Raw genomic sequence first — 24,219 nt, 5'->3', positions numbered from 1 at the left:
AGGGGGATCTGGTCACAATAATGAGGCGAGTTTAAAGGCATCCGGTGGGTAGGATCCACCGGCGTCTCAGGGAGAGTTTCTAGGAAGGAGACACAAAACAAGGTCACAAAGAATTCTCGAAGAGAGCAATCACTTGGATAGAACGGGTGGCCTAAAGTACCAAAACTGGCAAGCACTCTGGCACCGCTGTGTAGGCTCCCTCCTCTTCTTATACTCCTCCAGATGAGATAATGCAGAGCAGGTGGTTTAGATCAGCTGGTCCATGCCCTCTGGGAATAACCTCCAGGCGCCCCCTAAAGGATGGAAAGAAAACAGCAACCCCAAAAGAAAGAAAACACCCAGGAACCCAACAGTACCCCCCCCCTTAACGACCGCCACCTGGCGGTCCAACTGAAGAAGAAGAAGAAGAAGAAGAAGAAGGGGAGGAAGAATTGAAATTGGAGATCAAGGAAGAGTCTACAAGGAAGGAACCAGGCACCCAAGAACGGTCCTCCGGGCCATAACCCTCCCAATCAATGAGATATTGCCACCCTCTACCCCGCCGCTGGGAGGCCACAATCCGACAGACCGCATAAGCTGGGTGCCCGTCCACATCAAGGGCGGGAGGAGGGGGCTCGGCAGGAGGGCACAAGGAGCTGGTCTGGACGGGCTTGATCTGTGAGACGTGGAAGGTGGGATGGACACGAAGAGATGCAAGTAAACGGAGACGAACGGCAGATGGACTGATGACAGAGTCAATGACGTACAGACCAATGTAACGTGGAGATAACTTTTTAGACATAGCTTTTAAAGGAATGTCTTTGAACGATAGCCAAACATCTTGTCCAGGTGAGTATTGTGGTGCAGGACGTCTCTTACGGTCAGCCATACGTCAATTCAGGTCCGCTGTACGATTGAGTGCGGAGAAGGTTTTGTTCCAAACAGACTTACAGCGGCGGATGTGGTGCCGAACTGAGGTGACTGCAATTTGCTGTTCATCAGTGGATAGTAAAGGAGGTTGATAACCCAGAGACACTTCGAAAGGAGAGAACCCGGTGGCTGCAGACACATGAGAGTTATGTGCGTACTCCACCCAGGGTAGAAACTGGGACCACATGACAGGATTGGAGGAGGTTACACATCTGAGGGTGTTCTCAAGTTCTTGATTCATCCTTTCAGACTGTCCATTGGATTGGGGATGATGACCAGAAGTGAGATACCTTAGCTCCAAGAGCAGCACTAAACTGTTTCCAAACCTGAGAAGTAAATTGTGGCCCTCTATCAGACAGGACCTCAACAGGGATACCATGGAGTCTGAATACATGTTTTACCAGGAGTTGGGCAGTCTGAAGGGCTGAGGGCAGCTTTCTAAGGGGAATGAGATGGCAACATTTAGAAAAGTGGTCAACAGTGAAGATGGTAGTCATGCCCTTGGAGGGGGGTAAACCGGTGACAAAATCAATGGAAATGTAGGACCAGGGGCGTCTGGGGATGGAGAGTGGCTGCAACAGACCGGCAGGGGGCTGATGTGAAGGTTTGTTTCTGGCACAGGTAGAACAGGCTAGGACGTAGTCCTTGATGTCTTTATGAAGAGAAGGCCACCAAAAACTGCGAGATGCAAAAGCGATGGTGCAACCGACCCCAGGATGAGCTGAGAATTTAGAGGTGTGTAGCCAATGAATTACTTGGGCCCTAACGGAGGAAGGAACGTACATCCTGTTCGGGGGACCAGTACCTGGATCAGGTTCAGACTGTAGAGCATGCTGAATGAGATACTCAATCTCCCATGTCAAGGTGGTCACGGTACAACTGGGGAGCAAGATGGTGGCTGGAACCTTTTCGGACTCATCTGGGGAGAACATTCTAGAAAGGGTGTCTGGCTTAATGTTCCTGGAGCCTGGACGGAAGGAAATGGACAGGTTGATATAAGGACCACCGTGATTGGCGGGGGTTGAGACGTTTGGCTGACTGCAGGTAAGACAGGTTCTTGTGATCTGTCCAGACCAGCACCGGATGTTGTGAGCCCTCCAGCCAGTGCCGCCACTCCTCCAAAGCAAGCTTGGAGGCTAATGCCTCGGCAAGGAGTTCCCGATCGCCCACATCATAGTTGCGTTCAGCGGAATTCAACCTACGGGAAAAAAAGCACACAGGTGAGTCTTGCATGAGACTTACTGAACACTGGAGCTAGATCCTGATACTCAGCTGGAATTAAAGACAAGTCGGGAGGATCTGCCTCTTGCTGCTTCACCGGAGAAGAACCTGGAGGGACTGCAGAACGGAGACAGGTGGAGTGACATGAAACTGACCAGGATTCAACGTGCATTTTAGACCAGTTAATGTGCGGATTATGGAGCTGCAACCAAGAAAATCCCAACACAATGGGGGAGTTAGCGGCAGGAAAAACCAAAAATGAAATTACTTCACAATTGTTCCCAGATAAAATAATTTGAACTGGTTTGGTCTTGTTTGTGATCTGAGACAGGGACCGGCCATTCAGAGCGAAGACCCGTAATGGGGTTGAGAGCGGGATGGTCTCAATGCCCATCTGTTGAACAAACTGGGAGTCAATTAGACTTTGCTCACAACCCGAATCTAACATAGCTGAGAGTGAAATTGACTGATCCTTATTGAATAGAGTAGCTGGGAAGAGAATACGAGGGGTTTCATTCTTTCTGAGATGGTTCGCCAGTATGCCAGCATCTACTGACAGACCTGAGCTTTTAAACGCAGCTCGCAGTTTGAGATGTAATGCCCTGACTCACCACAATACAGAGAGTCTTGACTTAAGGCTCCTTTGCCTTTCTTCTGGTGTTAGTCGGGCATGCCCGATCTGCATGGGTTCGGGTTCCGGCAAGTTATTTTGCCGAGATTGAGAAAGAAGGGGGGCTTGTGAAGTGAAACGGAGAGAACGTTCTAATTGGTGGATCTCTTCTTCGCCTCTCTCTCTGGCATGAATTCAGTTATCTAAACGGATGGTAAGATTTATGAATTCATCCAAAGTGGCTGGCTCATCTAATGTAGCCAGTTCATCTTTTATTTGTTCGTTCAGGGCGTGGAAGTACGCACTTTTAAGTGCTGATTGGTTCCAGCCCGAGGCTGCCGCTTTAATTCTGAAATCGACTGCGAATTCAGAAACTGTGCGTTGTCCTTGTCTAAGGAGCCATAAGTCTCGTGAGTTGGACATTTTATCTGCATCTTGAGAAAAAATCATCTTGAATTCCTTTATAAATTCGTCAAACGTGCAATCATAAGTTAGTGACGAAGAGAATCTAGATTCTGCCCAACTAAGGGCCTGACCAGAGAGCTGGGAAATGATGAATTAAATCTTTGCGTTCTCATGGGGAAAACTTTCAGGTGAGTAATTGAAGAGAATTGAGCATTGTAACAGGAATCCCTGGCATTTGTTTTTCTCACCAGAAAATCTTTCAGGGTTAAGGGGACGTAGGTGGGAAAACATGGGCTGGGCCGTACTCACGGAACCGGAGGGGGCAGGAGGTGCTGAGGGTGGAGTTGAAACTGGAACCGGAGTCGTTGCAGCCGCTGATGCGGAAGCCTGGGGACAAGGGTGGTGAAGAAAAGTAATCAACTCTTCTAAGCAGCTGTTTGTCTCTGATTGGTGGTTAGCCAATTCTTGCAAGGCAGAATCATGCATTTGAATCAAAATGTTTTGTTCTTGAATAGTCTTCCGGAGGGTTTCTGCTGAGTCAGATTGTTGGCTAGAGTGTTCTGTCATGTTGGGTTTTAATCTTCTGACCCACATGCAAGAATACCCTCGGCACAAAGGAAATCAGTAAAATGATATTTATTATAAAGAAAACAATAATCAACAGGCAATCAGGTCCCGGGCAGGATCAGCGCTTCAGGGTTGGGACTAGAGGATGAGAGAAAGGTGGTGAGTTCACCGGCTGAGGGAAATGATGAATTGCAGGGAAAAAACTGGAGCAGACTTACTTGGGGTGGGGATGATCACGACCGGGGGAATATGATTGTTCCAGGGTGAATGTCTTGGAGCTGGGGGTTGCTGCTGGGTTTATGAACGGTGGGGGGCGGCACTGGAGGGCGGACAAGATCAGCTCAGGTTCTCTCTGTGGCGAGAGCGAGGGAGGCAGCCTACTTGAAGATCCAGGGGGATCTGGTCACAATGATGAGGTGAGTTTAAAGGCATCCGGTGGGTAGGATCCACCGGCGTCTCAGGGAGAGTTTCTTGGAAGGAGACACAAAACAAGGTCACAAGGAATGAGAGCAATCACTTGGATAGAACGGGTGGCCTAAAGTACCAAAACTGGCAAGCACTCTGGCACCGCTGTGTAGGCTCCCTCCTCTTCTTATACTCCTCCAGATGAGATAATGCAGAGCAGGTGATTCAGATCAGCTGGTCCATGCCCTCCGGGAATAACCTCCAGGTGCCCCCTAAAGGATGGAAAGAAAACAGCAACCCCAAAAGAAAGAAAACACTCAGGAACCCAACATAGATAAACTCAGATATGCAGCCATTCTACAAATTACTCAGTTGCTTTTTATAAATTATTTCATATACAGTGATCCCTGGCTATAACACGGTTCACCTTTCACGGTATCGCTGCTTCTCAGATTTTTTTGTACAGTTTTTTTTTCACAGTGTTCTGCTTACTGATTGACCGTATGATTGGTAAAAACAGTCTCCACGCTTCTTCTCTACCTGAGTGCCTATAACGTTACGGTATTTAATACAGACTGGCCATTCAGGTGATGAAAACTGAAACTTTGATTGCCAGCTGGAAAAAAACTGTGGCCAGAGGCAGCGCAAAATCCAACCGGAGGCTCGCTTGACGAGATCCATTGCTCTGCCGTAGATACAGCTGTTGGAGGAGACGCTTTAATGACATGACTCTGGATCACATTACGGCCCGATTGATGCACACGCACATCCACTGATCTGAAAACAGGTGTTATTTGGTTTCAATGTAGAGTATTTATTTATGCTGTGTAATAACTGTAAAAAATAAAGACAACTACTTCACGGATTTTGCATATCACAGGTTATTTTCGGAACGCAACCCCTAAGAAAAACAAGGGTTCGCTGTAAATGTAGTGTTTACTTAATTTTTTTCTACAACAGGAGTTGTCAAAAAAACATGACAGGCTAAATTTCAAAATGTAGTAAAAACATTTTTAAAATAAAAATATGTGGGAAAAAAACAGTCCACAAGGGTCCTCTTTCCAAACACATTCACTTAAATTTTCACTTTACGGTACATGTTCACATTTTTATTGACTGTATATCAAATCTATTTTAAATTTACCTGAAGATATGACATAATACGATACATAATATTCAATAAAATACAAAGGCTTAAATCTTATTGTATGGACTAGGTCATCAAATCACTACGTTGCCTGTAGGAATTTTTAATGTCCAGCAGGTTTCAGTATTCAGTGACACAGTATCGAGACAGAATCGACACAGTTTTGCTATGGGTCGAAACGATACATGACGCCTCATCTACCCATCACTATGAAAAAGGTTCCAAAACAGTCCAAAACACTGGCAGTACAGCTGAGCGGAGGCCAAGGCTCACACTAGTAGCAACAGGTTCAACGAATGGACAGGAACATGCGACTTACGCTACGACACAACAAACAAACAGCGACACACATAAGGACCCGACAAGGAACAAAGAACACAGGTGGGTTTAAATACACAGGGAGGGTAATCAGGGAATGAGACTCACCTGGGAACAATCAAGGGGAAGACAGGACAAACATGGAGACTCACTAGACAAAGAAACTGAAAATAAACACACAGAAAAACTCAAATCCCAACAATATTCCTGAACTGTTTGCTGTTTTCCTTGTTTTTCTAGATACTAGTTGTTCTAAATGATGATTGAGTGCAAATGTGCCAATCTTCTGGTTTTAATTTGTAAACCATTATTGAAAACCATGGATCTTGTTCTCTACATGTCACAATTATATGAACTCTCAATGAAATATAATTAGGCTTGTGGTCATAGGGTTTAAGAAGTACAGGTATATGAATACTTTACAGGCAGTGTGTGTCTGGTCTGATTTTCAACCTGCTGTTTGAGGAAAAGTAAACAAGGGGCAGAAATGCCTCATGCAGTTTAGGTACTCAGCTGGAATTGAATTGAGAGCAAGTGAAAATGTTTTTTTCTTTTCTCCAGACCCACTCTCTATGTTGGAAAACTTGACTCCCACCTTTATGCTTCAGCTTCACTCGTCCATCGTGGAGTGTCATTAGTGGTGAGTGCAGTACATAATGCTACACTTCCTGCTAACAAAAATCCCTACTAACAATATATTACGATTAAACAGCAGATCAGATCAGGTACTAGACGGTGAGCAACTGATAAGGCTAGAGATAGGGTGACTGTTCTATGCTTTCTGTTACCATGGCAGCCTCGGGGACTAATGCTGGCTCGGATCGATGGTCCAATGACCACGGAGGTGACGGTAAGTCAGAGAGGGGAATGTGAGATCACTCCTTCCACTAACGTCCAATATCCACCAGGGAGCACAAACAGCCAGAAGAACCACTGGCTGCTAATAGGTAAAGGCAGCTTATCAATCTTCACATTAGGCTTACTATGTTGATGAAAGTGAAATATTTTGTATTTAAGACCTTTTTAATGCCTGGAGAACTTAATCCTGAATCTTTAGATTAAAAATAGCAGATCACTCAAGACTTTTGCACACTACTGTATGATCTTTAACACTACAGGCCACCATGAGGTCCCTCCATTAGCCCACACCACCATGCTGAGGGATTTTCCTGCCAATCTGCAGCATTCTGGTGAGCCAGTCATCCCACCTCGAACCTCTGCCTCTCCCTTCTCCTCTGCTTCCTTCTACTACCAGCGCTATGTAAGTCCACACACAGTACAGCTATATCTGAAACCATATATTTACACACACTAAATAAAAATACACAAGCACATTTTTTCCTCTCTGTCTGAAGTTAAAACAGACCGAACTTTTCTTGTTTTAACACATGCCTCTTTTCCACCGGCTCTACTTCAGCAGTCCGGCTCGGCTCTACTTCAGAGTGAATGCGTTTCCACTGGCTGGCTTGGTTGCCAGCCAGTGACACACATAAGGACCCGACAAGGAACAAAGAACACAGGTTCTTTGTTCCTGTGTTCAGGAACAAAGAACACACCCTCCTGGCGTCACCCCCACCGCCAGGAGGGTGACGCCTCCTGGCGGTGGGGGTATAGCGCCCCGCCTCCAGGCGCTATGGGCTGTGCTTCGTTACTATGCGACCTAAAGCGAGTTGTTGTTTTTCTGAGACAAAAGAAGAAGAGAGAGCTGAGCTATTTTTTCATAGCCTGATTGTGATTTTTATGAGACTTCAAGAAAATGCGCGGTGGGAGGAAAGCTGCGATTGTAGCGAGGAGGACAGCTCATCTCTATGGGGTTCCATTTGTATCAAAAATAAGTAGAAGTCATATGTGTAGATGTGTCGTTGCTATGTGTCGTTGGTCTATGTTGCATGTAGATGTTGCATATGTGTTTACTGAATATGTAGATATTGCATATGTCTATGTTGCATTTGCGTTCGCTGCATATGTGTTCGCTGCACATGTCTACGTTGCATATGTCTATGTTGCATATGCGTTTGCTGCATATGTGATGAACGTCGTTGGTCCATGCTGTTGGTTCATGTCGTTGGTCCTTGTCGTTGGTCCGTGTTGCTATTGCCTGTTTTCTACGCCATTAAAAAGTCCTGAAGTAGGTCATGTATGATCAAAATGTTTATTAGATATTACAAAACTTTTTTGGAATCCAGTTTGTAATTTGCACATTATTATTATTATTATTATTATTATTATTATTATTATTATTATTATTATTATTATGCCAGAATTAATAATAAATACTTTGTGGCATTTTGATTTAGTAATGTAATTATATTAGTTGTGTTACCACCCCACGCCACTAGAGGCAGTAGAAGGCCCAAAAAGATGCGACTAAGGAGCAGATTTAGAAGTACGCCGAAAACTACAGAATTTGTTTAAAACTGTGAGGTACGCTGAAGTAAATAAAAGAGAGAAGTTCAAATACATGCCAACAGTGAAAATTATTTTTAAAATGAAGATATATCACAGATTTAAAAAGAAATTTAGCGCCCCCTTCACTGGGCCAGGACCCCTTGGCCTCGTTAGCTGCCCTGACTAATGCCTAAAGAAAATACGAGGTAGAAATCTTAACATTTTGAAAACAATTTTATTGAAACCACTGATATTGAAAGACCAACTTTTTTGTAATATCTAATAAACATTTTGATCATACATGACCTACTTCAGGACTTTTTAATGGCGCAGAAAACAGGCAATAGCAACACGGACCAACGACAAGGACCAACGACATGAACCAACGACAAGGACCAACGACATGAACCAACAGCATGGACCAACGACGTTCATCACATATGCAGTGAACGCATATGCAACATAGACATATGCAACATCTACATGCAACATAGACCAACGACATAGACCAACAACACATAGCAACGACACATCTACACATATGACTTCTACTTATTTTTGATACAAATGGAACCCCATATTCTACTGCCTCTAGTGGCGTGGGGTGGTAACACAACTAATATAATTACATTACTAAAACAAAATGCCACAAAGTATTTATTATTAATTCTGGCATTAGGATAATAATAATAATAATGTGCAAATTACAAACTGGATTCCAAAAAAGTTGGGACACTAAACAAATTGTGAATAAAAACTAAATGCAATGATGTGGAGGTGCCAACATCTAATATTTTATTCACAATAGAACACAAATCACAGATTAAAAGTTTAAACTGAGAGAATGTGTCATTTTAAGGGAAAAATATGTTGTTTCAAACTTTCATGACGTGTCTACAAATCCCAAAAAAGTTGGGACAAGGCCATTTTTACCACTGTGTGGCATCTCCCCTTCTTCTTACAACACTCAGACATCTGGGGACAGAGGAGACCAGTGTCTCAAGTTTAGAAATAGGAATGCTCTCCCATTCATGTCTGATACAGGCCTCTAACTGTTCAATCGTCTTGGGCCTTCTTTGTTGCACCTTCCTCTTTATGATGCGCCAAATGTTCTCTATAGGTGAGAGATCTGGACTGCAGGCTGGACATTTCAGTACCCGGATCCTTCTTCTACGTAGCCATGATGTTGTGATTGCTGCAGAATGTAGTCTGGCATTATCTTTGTGAAAAATGCAGGGTCTTCCCTGAAAGAGATGACGTCTAGATGGGAGCATATGTTGTTCTAGAACCTGAACATAGCTCTCTGCTATAATGTGGCCTTTCCAGACATGCAAGCTGCCCAGGCCACCAGTTCTCATGCAACCCCAGACCATCAGTGATGCAGCTTCTGAACGGAGCATTGATAACAACTTGGGTTATCCAACGCATATGCAACATAGACATATGCAACATCTACATATTCAGCAAACACATATGCAGCGAACACATATGCAGCAAAGGCATTTGCAACATCTACATATGCATCATCTACATGCAACATAGACCAACGACACATAGCAACGACACATCTACACATATGACTTCTACTTATTTTTGATACAAATGGAACCCCATATGCGCTAATGTTAGCCAGGGTGTTGCAAATAACTTGAAAGTGTCCGAATTGCGTGTTGGCGCTGCAAGTTCATAATATATTCCAATGTGTTTTTAGATGTTGGTAAACTGCCACTGCAGACCATCAGTGTGGTTCTTCCTGCAGCATCTGAGCTGTAGGATCTCATCAGTGTCCGTCTTCCTGACTGCTGGTCGGTGTTTACCTTAACGATGTCCAGACACCTTCACCTTTCTGAAGCAGGGATCACATGAGCTCAGTGTGCTGATGAAATATTTCTAATTTTAAAAAAATGTGGCTGATGTTCTTAGAGCTGACGTGCATTAACAATATGTTGTTTTTAACTTCTCAGTACGTTTAATTATGATTCATCTGATGTCCAAGTTATACTGAGAACAAATAAAGCTGTATTCCTTCTAATCTGACTGGTTATAGATTTAATCAAACCTTCCATGTTTTCACATTTTGGTCACTAAGAATTAATCGGGGGCTTAAAAGTTTAAACTTAGGGTCTTATTTATCACTAATTAAGTTTGGACACATTTTCTCACTTTCTTATATTGAAGATTCACCAGGCAGACAGCTAAACAGTGAGTGGATAGAATGAAGTTGTACAAAGTAGAAATTAACAAACATGATTTGTATTTTGGGTTCTTGTTAATAGCAACCCTGATAATGTCAAAATGTTTGGTTTGCTGAATAATGTATTTACGTTTGCATACCTTCATTGGAAATCTACAATGTTAAGTGAAAATTTAAATATTTATATAATAAAATGTTATTTTCACTCTGTCTAACGCTCCTCACATCTTTTGGGAGGATTGTATTAGGACCTTGATGCCATACAAACTACAGTATGTACAATAATGTGTGGCGTGGGTATAAAAAAGAGATTTTGTTCACTGAGAGCACAATAGCATTTATTTTTCTTCTTTTGTTTGCCTCAATTCTTCTTGTTGCTCTGCCATCTTTGCTGGTAGCTGCTTCATCCTGAAGGAGATCCAGCTGCTATTCTGCCGGTTCTCCTCATCGTTCACCATCATGTCAGCCATGTTCTTCTTCTGGTCCCTGGGAAAAGTAATCGGATATTATAGCTTATAGTAGATAAATGACAGAGTTATGAATGTGGAAATACATACACAGAAGGAATTATTTAAAACAGACATTTTACTTTAAACACTTTTTTTTTCTTTTTACCATCCAAACATAAATAATTATAAATAACTGGAATAGTTGTGTAAATTAAAGACAAAGGTAATTACTTGCAAGTTTTAGACTTATGCAGACATACAGCCATGGATAAAATACCACTTATTTTCTTCAGGTTTATTGTTCATTTTTATGTCCTGTACAATTAATAGTTCATAACCATTTAATAAGAGAACTGACATCTAGCCATTTTACTATAATAGAATATCATATACCATGTTTTATTATCTCACAACGGGGTAAACTCTGGTGCTACAACAGCAAAAGGAGAAACAATTGAAGCATGTAGATTCATGCAAAGATGAAATATAAAAAAAAAACAAATGAAGGGCAACATGCTTTGCAATATTGACAGTTATAAACAGTGCATTCCGATCCCAAGGAATATGCAATTGAGTATCTTCAGAAAATGCGCATGTTGTGTTTGAGCAATAAAAATACAGCAGACTTTGTTTTTCAAATGTCTTCTATGACTGTATTTAGGCAACCTTAAATATAGTAAAAACCAGACAGATATATCTACAAACTGCTCACTTGGCTGGAGAGCAACAGCAGCGTTAGCATGCATTAGTTAGAGTTACCTAAATTATTCCTATTTGCTGGAAAACTTAGTGAGAAAATTTTTTAGAGATTAAAAGATTTGACCCCAGTCAGTTTGACCGACTTGGTCAGTACCTTTGGTTACTGACCAAAGGTATGCAAACTTTTGAATTTGAGAAAAGTTACAAAAAAAATTCTAAAAAAACTGAAATAATTCTAACTAAACTAAAGCAAGAAAAGTTTGGTCAGATTTAACTTCAGATAGTGAGGAAAAAATATTTCTGTGTCTTTTATTTGGTGTGTGTAAAAATCTGGTTTTATCTGCATATGTACTTTGGAGAAGTCCTATTACTTTAAAAAGAAAGATTAAAATCTATCCTCATCATGTATCTGCTGTCTTTGTGTTTTAGTTTCAAGCTGTCTCTGGCAGCCACAGTGACCAGAACACCAAGAAGGAAGGGGTCAGTGAGGAGACCACTGGGCAGACCCAGAGACCTGCCACTGTGCTGCCAATCTACCTGACCCAGGACCGTCTGACGCTGGCTGTTCTCACCATTCTGGTTGGAGGATGGCTCTCCTTTGTGATCACTTTTCCTCTTGTGAGTTCATCTGTGAAGGTCTGCATTTGTTTACAAGTCTTGAAAGATGCATGTTTGTTGGTTACATGCTACTCTGGTGAAAAATGAGTGCCAAAGAGAACAGATTGTGGTGTTTCTCCATAAGAGACAAAATATTCTGCCTGCTTTTGTTTATCTAGCGTTTTTAATTTGACACAATCTAATTGACTGTTATAAGAGGATCATTTAAAATTGCAGTTCCACTAAGAAGTTTAAGTACACTCATTATCGGTCCAACTATTGTATTTGCTTTCATCAATCAATCAAGTTAATTTTTATAGCATTTTCAGCAATAAGGCAGTTCAGAGTGCTTTACATCAATAATAATAAAATACAAAGTTATAGAACACACAGTCAACAATTGTCAAGTGCCATTGTTACACATCAGAATGTTGATTAATTAGGCCCGAGCAGCGAAGCGCTACGAAGGCCTATTGTTTTCATACCGTTTCTTATTATTATGCTTCTGCCCCCCTAAAGAGGGGGCTTTTTGGGGGCTTTATCATATTCAAAAACTCACCAAATTTGGCAGACGTGTCAGGACTGCAAAAAATGTACATATTTTAAGGTCGTTGCAATAATCACACAAGAAAGGGCTCAACAGTGGCCCCCAGCAATTTTCAAAAGACCCTCCGCTATGACCTTACTTCATTGTAAAGATATGAAATTTGGTACAGTTGTAGAGCTCTCCAAAGACGCACAGAAAATACAATTAATGTCATCGTGCAAGTTGAACAGGAAGTCGGCCATTTTGGATTGAAGTTCCTATTTTGAACCCATTTTGGCCGTTTACAGCCTTTGCATTTGATCGAACTTCTCCTAGAGATTTTGATCGATCGGCTTCAAATTGGGAAGGTTGTAGCACCTTCCCATAAGGCATGGCCGATTAAAAGTTATCAAAACGGTGAGTTTTCGTACATGCTGAAGGGGTGTTACCAGGGGTCAAAGTTCGCCTTGTCACCATGAAACACCAAACTGTTATATCTCTTACACAAAAAGTCACAGAGGCACCTAACTTTCAGTGATTTATCATCATCCTGTGCTCTTCAATACCCAATGGTCAAATGATGACATCACATAAGCCACGCCCCCTGAGAACAGGAAGTGTCATGTTTTACTGTCATCGATCTCTATCTGACCTCTTTGACCTCATTAACATGAGTCTGTGTCCAGAGACAGAAGACATGTTGGTGTGATGTGGATTCCAACTCTGATCGGTTTTGATGGAGCAAGTGGGCGTGGCAGCGTGGCGAAGTGACATGTAACACCATTGCCATACGTTTGGCTCTAAATTCCAGTTTTGAGTCGAGTGCACCAAACTCACTAGGATTGATCCTTATCCACCCCCCAACAGGAATCCATAAGAATCGTTGGTGGGCTTGGCCTAATTTCTCTACAGTGCCCCCTAGAATATTTTAAATGATCAGCCCCAAGCCATGCTTTAGCCCAGAATTATGAAACTTGGTACACGTGTGTATCTTGTCAGGACCTACAAAAAAGTCTCTTGGAGCCATTGTCCAAACCCAACAGTATGTCGGCCATTTTGGATCAAAGTCATAATTTTCTCTTTTTTATCAACATTGTATCTGATCAAACTCGTCTTACAGCTTTTAAGATACAGACTTCAAAATCACTCTGCACACTCCTGAGGAATTGAAGGTCAAAAGTTATCAAAAGATTTCTCGTACATCAAAGCATGTGGGCGTGGCTAAGTGTCAAACATTGACTATTTGCCACCAAACGTCAAGGTGCAATAACTTCCACATGCAAGATCAGAGCTGCATCAGACTTCCTATGTCTCACTGCAAACCAGTCCTGATCACATTGTCATGGTCAATTGATGATTTTACCTCAGTCCCGCCCACTTCTGACAGGAAGTCACCTGTTTTTTATGCTGTATGTCTTACTTTTACTCTGTGATTCATATGGGTTTGATCCTGTCATGTCATTTTGAAATGACATGACAGGATGAACTCTGTCAATCCTGGCTGAACTGTGTGGGCATGGCCAAATGGCTAATTTCAACCCTTCGCCATAAGCATATGGTCGTCTCTAAATCACACATACATCATCCCATTTGCACCAAACTGGATATGTATGTGCATGTCACCTCTAAAAAGCCCTAAAAAGCATTAATTTGTAATTGGACTCCACTGCACCCCCTAGGTTAATCCATCAGCTATATCTCCTCACTACATCAGCCAATCTGTACTAGATTTTTTGTGCATCATTGGGGAGCGCTGCTGAATCCATCGATGTGTACCCCCAAAGCGGACGGGTGTGGGTTCTGTGCAAGAGTGACTGTATTGGCAAGCGGGCAGCAATGGTGGAACCTCGCAGTCGCCAATAGGCTGGAGCGGTGCCGAGCTGCAAGGGCCGACTCCGCTTGCGGCTTTAATGTTTCATTTATAATAATGATTCAAAAACAACTGGTGGGGTTTTAAGTCTAGATTTAAAGGCACTCAGTGTTTCGGCTGTTTTTGCTTTTATTAAGCATCTTGGTTACTAAGATTAATTGCAGGTATCAACATGAAGGCATTGTGCATATTCTGCAAGAACAGGCATGTTTCTTTTTCCTCTCTATATTTTTTTTTCTTACCCCAAAAGACAAGAACAGTGTTTTCTTTGGCTAGGAGATTCGATATTTCACAAGAAACTCGGATGTAGAACTGCCGGAAAGGAGTCATAGGCCCCTCTCACTGCATCATGTATTAGTTTAGTAACCAGGCTCTCGCCCACCTAGTTTGCTTGTTTGTGCACCATACAAGAAAAAAGTTTTGTCCAGATTTTGTGTAAAGGAGACACTGAAAAGTACAATCAAATCCATTTTTTTCTTACAATTCTGGGGGAGATATTTTTATGTTTGCTCTTACTGAGTGGGGTGTCAAACTCATTTTGGTTTAGGGGCCGCATACAGCTTAGTCTGATCTGCAGGGGGCCACACAAGTAAACTCATTGCAAGATTAAATAGAACCAATAAAAGTGGACTTGTTGTTGATTTTTATATTAAACGAATTTCACTTTTACAAAATATATTATGAATAATCTCAGTTTTAAGAAAGGTATCTGCAATTTCAACAATACTTTTACTCAGTTAAGCATTTATTTAAGTGCATTATGCATAAGAACTGATCTCAGTGATTGTACAATGTTGCAAAACATTTATTCACAGTTTTTGGAACTTAAAAACACTGTCCTGCATCACAAAATACAACAGACAAAAATTAAGAAAAGATTTAAAATCAATTTTCAACATCTGGGAAGCAATTTGAACAAATTATCTGGCTTCACACATTTGAAATCTTAAGTGTCAGCTGTTTTAAACAGACATTTGATTAAGTACATTTGTTGATGCATAAAATGCATACATATAGAAAAATTTGCATACATAACATGTATGTATGTTAGCATGCACGAGAAATATGAGGTTGACAGGGCCAAAATAAAAAGCTGGTAAAGCATAGAATCAAACTTGTTTACAGAACCTGAAGCTCAGTGCTGCCATCTGCTGTTAGTTCCGCTGCAGTGTTGCATCATGTTGTGTGCTCTGAATAAAACACAGCGCCCCTCGTGGACAGTATAGGAACTGCAGATTTTCAATTAAACGAAGTATGTTTTTTCATGAATAATGATAATGCATTTAGCCCCCGGGCCGGACTAAATCGTTCGGCGGGCCGGTTCCGGCCCACGGGCCGTACGTTTGACACCCCTTTGAAAACAAGAAAAGACCCTCCAACTGGCTCAATATATTATTTCCAAGGAGAGCTTGAATGCATGGCATATAAAATATAAAAGCCAGTCTGCATCCACGGTGTGCTTTGGAATAGCAAGTGCATTTTCTTCTCCTCTAGTGCTGAGGGTTTTTGATCACATCTTCTGCCAAGTTCCTCATACCCACAATGGAGGAGCATAAACAGGATTACAATATGCAATCTTCTCAACTCCAGCAAAGCTTTCTTTCCATTGTTCATTGTAAACACCTAATCCTGCGGCACAGAACAGTGAGCCAAAAAAAACAACCTCAAAACGAGGTACAGCCCAACATGTGTCTCCAAGCCCTCTGCTTTATGTGCGTCATTACCTGGTCCCATGTACACTTCGTCAGCAGTTAGCCATGAAATTTAACACAAACAGTACAGTAACTCTTTGAACATTACAGCTAAAATATATAAATTCCTGTACAGAGGTACATATTGGTGTCTGGGTTCGAACCTGAATTCGAATTCTGCTCTGACGTGAACGGTTTCCATGGCTTTTTCTGCAGCGTAAAGCCCAGCAGCTGAAAGCTCAAAGGCAGCTGGAGGAGGTCTTGCAGTCTCGCCTTCAGCAAATGCAGACCAGCATGCAGACAAATCTTCAACCAGTCACTTTGGTTTCTGCAGACAGGAGTATGTCCACTGAGCCAACCATCACAAGTGGTAAGGCACTTTCAAAGGTTTCTGTGCTTGTCTTTACTAGTGATGTTTTTTACTTTTATTTTAAAAATAAGAGCCAGCTCAATTCTTTAATAAAATTAGTAATTTTGAGTAATTTTTTCCCTCCCTAAATTAATATTTTGATATTATTTTTGATATTTTTGATCTTCTCTGTTAGATTTTCCGACTGCATCAAATGATATTTCATCTAATATTCAGCATCACAACAGAAGAACATCAGAGTCAGATAAAAATGACTTGGTTGATCAAAAACCTTCAACTGGTGAGGCATGAAACAGTCTCATTATTTTCTTCATTATAACATACATAAAACTTCTTTAACCAATATTTAATGAGAATGAATGCTTTAATGAGTGATAAATTATTGTTATTTGAATATCCAGTCATTTTTCTTCTGGACCTCTTTCAGAAGAAATTGACAATGAAGTGCTGGTAGGAAAAATCTCCTTTACACCAACTGATGTACTCGGACATGGAACAGCTGGAACCTTTGTCTTTAGGTAAAATACATCAAGAATCCTTTCTGGTTATTGAACAAATCATTAAAATTTAAGTACTTACTATAACTGGAGAATATAGGACACCTTGTAAATATATTTATATCTCTTGATCTTCTCACATTTGTCAGATTAGAACTATATTCTTCTATATATTTTTAAGTGGGATTTTATGTGAGACCAGCACAAAGTAGAGCCTTGCAAAATCTGAAAAGTATGGCATGCATTTGTATTCAACCCCTTTTTACTGTGATACCCTGAAACAAAGTCCACTGCAGCCAACTGCCTTGTGCAGTCACATAATAAATGTAATTTAGTCTCAGGACACATGTAGCTGTTCTTTGAAGATCATGAAGGTTTGTTAGAGAACATTAGAAGAAAAAGAGCCTCATGAAGATCAATAAACAAAGCAGACAAGTCAGGGAGGAAATGGGGGGAAAGAGGACATAAAGTGTCACTGACACATCAAGGACTGACACATTCATACGTGGGTCTATCTCCTGCGCAAACGCTGCACCCCTGTGATTCTTTTCTTTAGCTGGAACAAGGTAGATGGTCAGAGTTGATTAAAATATGAATGGATCAAAATAAATTCTTTCAGAAAATATGTCAAAGGCCTGAAAAAAACTTGAGTGTGGAGGTTCACCTCCCAGCAGGAAAATCACCAGAAGTAGAATGATTAGAATGGGTAGACCTGGTCAAAGTTCAAAGGAAAATCCCAATGAGGATCATCATGGCAAAGCTTGGAAAATGATATTAAGTCTTTGAAGTTTGTAATGTGACTTGATGTTGAAAAAGGAGAATGAATACTTTTCCAAGACACTATATAACTTTAGGATCAAATAACAAAATGATAAATCTGAATCTTTATTCATATTGTGTGTTAGTTTATTCTATATTTTTTCAGATAAATATTGTCTTGAACTTTAGGGGCAGGTTCGACGGACGGCACATTGCTGTAAAGAGAATCCTGCCTGAGTGTTTTGAGGTAGCCGAACGAGAAGTGCAGCTTCTCCGAGAATCTGACACACACCCCAACGTCATCCGATACTTCTGCACAGAGAGAGACCGCCTCTTCACCTACATTGCCATTGAGCTATGTGCTGTGACTCTGCAGCAGGTCAGCACTGCCCAACAGAATGTTTCATGCATCCCTATACCAAGAATTCATGTATCTGACTGTGTTCTCTGCAGTATGTGGAGGATTCCTCTTGCTTTCCTGAGCTGGATAATATAACTCTTCTGGAGCAAACCATGTGTGGCCTTTCTCATCTGCATTCACTCAATATAGGTCTGAAATGGATTCATTTTGTGCTCATATTAGCATTTCAAAGTGTAATATTTCTAATCCACATCTTATAGCTGCAGTCAAGGGCGTAGGAACGAGTCTGTCATTGGGGGGGACGCATATCGGAAACCTGACAGATCAGTAAACAGCTTGAGCAGAATTGTCAAACAATTATGCCATCCAGGGCCGTGCAGAGGCCACTAAAGGGGCAGGTGCTCAAAAAAAAAAGGACACATCTAACCGCCTTCTAGGACAGAATATTAACAAAGCCACAAAGCTTTCAGAGTTTAATAAACAATGATAATTTACAAAATTGTGAGATATACAATCAAAGCTAAGGAAAATCTCTATATAGAGCATACAGCTATGCATATGTAAGATATTTTATTAGTAATTTCTTTCTGCAGGTCTATTTTGTTATAAGAAAGTTTTGCCATATTCAAACCTGCAATTTAGCAAGATATGTAAATCAGAGCTAAACCACCAGACATATTTTGTCTTTACAGAACTAAACTATTAAAAATGTAAACAACAAATAATTTTAGTACGTTATTATGTGTCAGAAGAGGGCTTAGAAAATAAGACCAAAAAAAAAAGAAAAAGTTTGACCAAAAGGGCACTTGGGGGCAAGGAGCAAAAGGGGCAGGTGCTCAAGCCCCCCCAGCCCCTCCCTCTGCATGTGCCTGATGCCATCAACACATCAGTAATGCATTACTCTAATCTGACCCTTGTTTCAGTAACAAGTATTCTAACATGTTACTATTTACAATCCAATAATCAGATTAAAGTTATGCAGTATAATGACTGTCATTCCAGGATGAACACTCACTTTAGCATTTGCCTCACAACTAGCAAGCTACATAATCTGGTAGCACAGGCAGGCTACCAGATTCTATTTTATTGGTCAAAAGACATTTGATTATTGGTCAAAATGCATTGATATAAATTGACTGGTAATTGAGCAGGTTCTACCTCTTTCTAAAACCAAAGTAGAAAACAGCTCATAAAATAGGACTCGGCAGTTTTAAACTCAATACAGCAATTTGACCAACAAAAATAAAATCTAAAGTTTTGTTCGTCTTTAACATCTCTCTACATCAGTGCAGCAGTTTGATCTACAAAATAAACAAAAATTATACTTTTCACGTCTAACAGACCCTTAGCTCCTCACTGTTAACTCAGTCTCACTTTCCAGCCCTGCATTCAGTAACTTACCAAAGATCCATGAAAAACACTGAGGCAAAAAGACTAAATGTTTTTTTTTCTCCTGTCATTTTCAGCCGCAAACATTTAACTAAAATATTTATGGATATGTGTTTCTGTCTCTGCCTCCCTCTGACTCTCTGCAGCCTGATGTTCCTGCATGGATTCATGTATTTACAACAGACACTTTAGTAATGTCAGAATGTGAACTAAATATAAAAAGTATGTTTTTATCATACAGAACGAGAATTTAAACAACTTAATTTTCAGATGTATACATTATTATACATCTCAACTCTATTTACTGTGTAGCAAAAATTTTCACTAATTTATTTTTAAACCTCTCCTTTTTTATTGTCTCCTGTAATATAATTTTTAATATAATTAATATAATTTTTATATCTTTACACTGAAACTCCACCTGGCTCTCTTATGTCTTTCCTGACCTGCTCCACTCATAATAAAATAGTTTAGCTTATTTAAAAATTAAGAACAGTTAATACATATTTCAGTAAACTAAATGAAGATCTCACCAGAGCTTCTTCACCTTTCTTCAACATCATTCTAGCACTGCTGTTCTCCTAAATATCTAAATAATATAATATAATATAATATATAAATACATGTTAAGTGGTCGAGTATGATCAGGTGTTGCTCACTTTAAATAATGAAAAGGCTCATTTTGCTGTTTCGGTCTCATTCTAAATCATTGTGACTAGACTAGCTAACTTTTAAACAAAGTTAGCAGTAAAATTTTGGACATGTGACTATCCCAGAATTAAAACGCCTTAACCTAAAAGATTTAGTTCTATATATGAAAGTAAACTGACAACAAGATGTTATAAACGAGCGATATTCATGGCAACATTCCTGACAGACAGTTTACCTCCGTATCCAAACGGAGTTTCTGACTCCGTCTGCTGCTGCCTTTACTCTGAGCCGTTCAGAGGGGGGAGGGGCAGGAAGCGCTCTGCTGAATTCGCTATTGTGCGCCTTCAAAATAAAAGCACGCGAGTGGAAGATTTTAAAATTCTTCGCAACAGCGGTGAAATTATTGGGGGGGCGAATGTGACTCTCTCCAATATTGGGGGGGACATGTCCCCCCCGTCCCCCCCGCTTCCTACGCCTATGGCTGCAGTATTAAATATTTATTGAAACCATCACCATGTGGTGACAGTATGGTATTAGACTGAACATGGGGAGAGAAAAAAAATTATATATATATATATATATATATATATATATATATATATATATATATATATTTAGCTCCTCTGCCTTCTCGCAGTACCAACTAGAAACAATTAGATCCAGGAGGCAGATCACCGTCAGTCTCAATCTCATGTGCCACTGCTCCTACCCCGTTTTCTCCCCCACTAGCTCTCTGCAGCTTCTTCCTGGCAGCAGAAGAATGCTAGTTAGCATAGCCACCAATAACCATTTTCTTGCAGCAATAAGTTGTTTCTCCAGCATTAACACATTGGACACTTTGTGGGGACCCAGAAATTCAACCACACACAGGAGTACTCAAAGGAAAAAAGTTTAATTTTAGTTTCGAATTTTGGTTGTACCTCAGGCCGAGGTAATTAAACAGCTCTGAGAAGAGAGGGGAGAAAGCTGGTGATACACATGTATCACCAGCTGTGAAATGTTCAGCTTCACAAACTTGTAGAGCAGTGGTTGGGTAGAACAGAAGAACAGGGTTTGATAACAGGGAGGTGTAGGTAACCAGAGTGAACAGGCTTCTGTGGAAGCAATGAATCAAAGAGATCTCCATAAAGATCTGAAAAGCAACATCCAGGGACATCAGGCTGAGGTGACCTGATTATCATCAGGTCAGCCTGACGATAATCAGGCTGAGGTGATACACAGGAGGACAGAGAGAGCAAACTTAGCTGGAGGAGCAGGCAATACTCAGTGGTCTTAAGGCAGAGCTTGGGTCAGGGTGCAGAAATCCAAAACAGAAGGGATCTGTGAAGGGCTTGGCAAGGGGTAAATCCGTGGGCAGAAAAGGGCCGTAGAGACACTGAAGACTTCGAAGGAAACACTGGATCTCTACTGGCTCATGGCTGTCGATAATCTGGCAAGGGGGCAGAGGCTGAGGTGTTTGAACAGGGCAGGACCCAGGTGGAACAGGTAAGCAATCAGGCATGACAGGTGAGCTGAATGAGTGACTAAACACAGCATGGACAGCATTCATGTTCTGTCATGGATATGACAGAACATGAATCATGACAGAGCAGCAGTGCATTCACAAGGTTGATTAACAGTGCTAAGATGACAATAGTAGGTCAGGCAGGAGGTCAGTCTATTCACAGATTATCTATCTCATATACTGTCACAACATGGTAACAATTTTTACAAATATTTAAAAAACACAGTTTTTATAAAAGTTACATACTACAGCTTTAAGAAATATTTTGTTGTTGTTGCAAATTAAAGTTCCTCCGTCTTTTCCTTATGAAGTCCATCGTGACCTCAAGCCCAGAAACATTCTCCTCTCTGGGCCAAATGCTCTGGGTGAAGTCCGAGCACTCATCTCAGACTTTGGACTGTGTAAGAAGATCCCAGATGGTCGGAGCAGCTTTTCGCTGCGCTCTGGAATACCAGGAACTGAAGGCTGGATAGCTCCGGAAGTGCTGCGAGAGACGCCTGGAAACAAGCCTGTAGGAAAAACTGAACCTGAATTTATATTCCCTGTCTTTGTTTTTTTTTTTAGAAGTTTAATTTTAATAATTTTTTACAGAGCAATTACACAGCCATACATCAGCAATAGTTAACAGTGTGGAAGTTTTTCCACAGCTTAAACATTTCAGCATAACATTTTACAATTTCAGCATCCCTTTTGTGATTTCAGCATCACCCTGCTAAAATAAGGATTCACTTTGGATGGCATAGCTTGGCACCACACACCAAAAGCCAAATTTGTTGGACTTATTTACATAAATAAAGCTTCTGTTGGCCCCCCTCTTAGACTAAAAGTAGCTTTTTGAAGTCTTAATAAGTAATAAGTATATTATCTTTTCCATTTGGTACAATTCCCTTACTTTTTGAACAAATGTGGTGTAGGAGGGCAGTTCTAATTGCATCCACTTGATTGTAATGTGTTTCAGGGCTGCTGTAAAAAGACTATTTATGAAAGAATATTTATTTATTAATATTTATATTTAATATTTATGCTTTGTCCTGTCCTTACAAACCAGCTGGGATACAGAGTGATGCACCTGTTACATCCTGGAGATATAACCTCCTGAAAGATATAGTTTATATGTAGCCTTGTACACCTCATCTCAAAGTTTTGTAGTTTGGGGCGTGACTAAAAATGTGTGTATGATTGGGGACTGCTAAGCAATAGTTTCTCCAAAACAAGCTTGGTACTTTAGGATCTATCTTAGCAACTACTTCTGGGGTGCTGAAATATCTACTAATAATTTTTCATTTATATTCTCACCACACATTTGAGTTTGTAACTTGATGTTCCTCGGTTCAAACTCCTTCCCATGTTTCGTCAGAAATAATTTTGGCCGTCTCTGCCTCCTATCTTTGTTTTGTCCAAGTGGGTTCGTTAAGGTTCATTGACAGAAACACGTTTAACTTTATCAGTTTCTTACCCACTTCCCCTTTTTGGAAATGAATTAGGAGGTTCTCTATTGGTGTGGGGTTTTGTACTTTTTCCCACTTCCTGTGTGTAGACAAAAATAACACAACTGTAAATATTTAAAGAAATCACATCAGATGAAAATGCCCACTCAACTCTTCAAATGACATAAGGTTGCCCCTGTCGAATAACTGATGAAGAAATGTAAGTCCCTGTTCAGCCCATTTTGAAAAAGTTTTGTCTAAGAAATTGGGAGTGAACCTCTTGGTAACTTAAAAGCAACTAGTACTTTGCTCCAAATGTTAATTGTGGTTCTAGTCCACAATGGCAGTTCCTTTATTGGAATATTTAAAAATGGAAATACATTTAACGATGCAGAGCAATGGCTCAATGCTCAGCCATCTTGTTTGAGAATCCTGTTGGACCCACAAAATTAAAGGTTTTAACTGTGCTGCCCAAAAAGAATATTTTAAAACAGGGAGTTGAGATCCCTTCTGTCTTGCTTCTCTGTAGCATTTTCTATTTTATGTGAGGGCGCTTGCTCTGCCATATAAATTTTGATATCATTTTATTCTAATCAGCAAATGTGAATTTTGGTATTCCAATCGGTAACATCTGGAACAAATACAATAAAATCTGGGTAACAGATTCATGCAAATGGTTTCAATGTGGACAGAGGAAGGACAAAGGCAACGCTGACCTTCATTTGAAGGTCCTTCTTAATTATCTACAGCGTTTTATTGTATTTGGCATGATACAAATCATTCAATGAAAGAGGAATATTCATGCCTAGGCATTTGACACGCTCTTTAGGCCACCTAAAATCCACTTTGTTGTTTAACCCCTAGTGGAATATTGCTATTGACATCTGTTGCCTCTGTCTTATCAATATTTATTTTATAGCCTGAAAAATACTCATAAACAGAAATCATTCCTTTCAAACGCAGTATTGATGTAGGATTGGACAAATACAGAAGAACATCATCTGCGTAAAGAGATATTTTATGTTCCTCTGTGCCAATCACAACCCCTTTAATATCATCATTGTCCCTAATGAGTTGGACCAATGGCTATCTAGATGCGACATTATGCAATTAAAATCTCCCACCATAATCAGTAAGCTGGAGCTGTACTCTGCAATCATATTGAAAACTCACTTAATAAATCCTGGTGCATCTTCATTTTGAGCATATACATTTATAAATGATACTGCTGTTCCATCAGTTATCCCATTTACCAACATAAATGG

At 40.5% G+C, this 24,219-nt stretch overlaps 1 protein-coding gene across 2 annotated transcripts in view; it reads left to right on the top strand.

Moving 5' to 3' along the window:
* The window catches only part of ern2 (endoplasmic reticulum to nucleus signaling 2), a 94,872-nt gene that overhangs the window by 60,919 nt on the left and 9,734 nt on the right, over positions 1–24,219 (top strand). Inside the window, exons 10-19 of one of the 2 annotated variants that reach the window (XM_088007684.1) lie at positions 6,144–6,222; positions 6,379–6,529; positions 6,701–6,843; positions 11,742–11,930; positions 16,213–16,366; positions 16,542–16,646; positions 16,797–16,884; positions 17,812–18,001; positions 18,076–18,172; positions 21,839–22,038. In XM_088007684.1, coding sequence (XP_087863810.1) covers positions 6,144–6,222; positions 6,379–6,529; positions 6,701–6,843; positions 11,742–11,930; positions 16,213–16,366; positions 16,542–16,646; positions 16,797–16,884; positions 17,812–18,001; positions 18,076–18,172; positions 21,839–22,038 — 1,396 coding nt within the window. Of the gene's footprint in view, positions 1–6,143; positions 6,223–6,378; positions 6,530–6,700; positions 6,844–11,741; positions 11,931–16,212; positions 16,367–16,541; positions 16,647–16,793; positions 16,885–17,811; positions 18,002–18,075; positions 18,173–21,838; positions 22,039–24,219 lie in introns of both variants that reach the window. The other variant, XM_088007390.1, reaches the window with a different exon arrangement.

Source organism: Poecilia mexicana, unplaced genomic scaffold (assembly GCF_051168715.1).
Source record: "Poecilia mexicana isolate PSO_F unplaced genomic scaffold, ASM5116871v1 scaffold_1, whole genome shotgun sequence".
NCBI lineage: Eukaryota > Metazoa > Chordata > Actinopteri > Cyprinodontiformes > Poeciliidae > Poecilia > Poecilia mexicana.
Note: the sequence above shows the minus strand (reverse complement) of the source record. Positions and strands in the feature narration are given on the sequence as shown.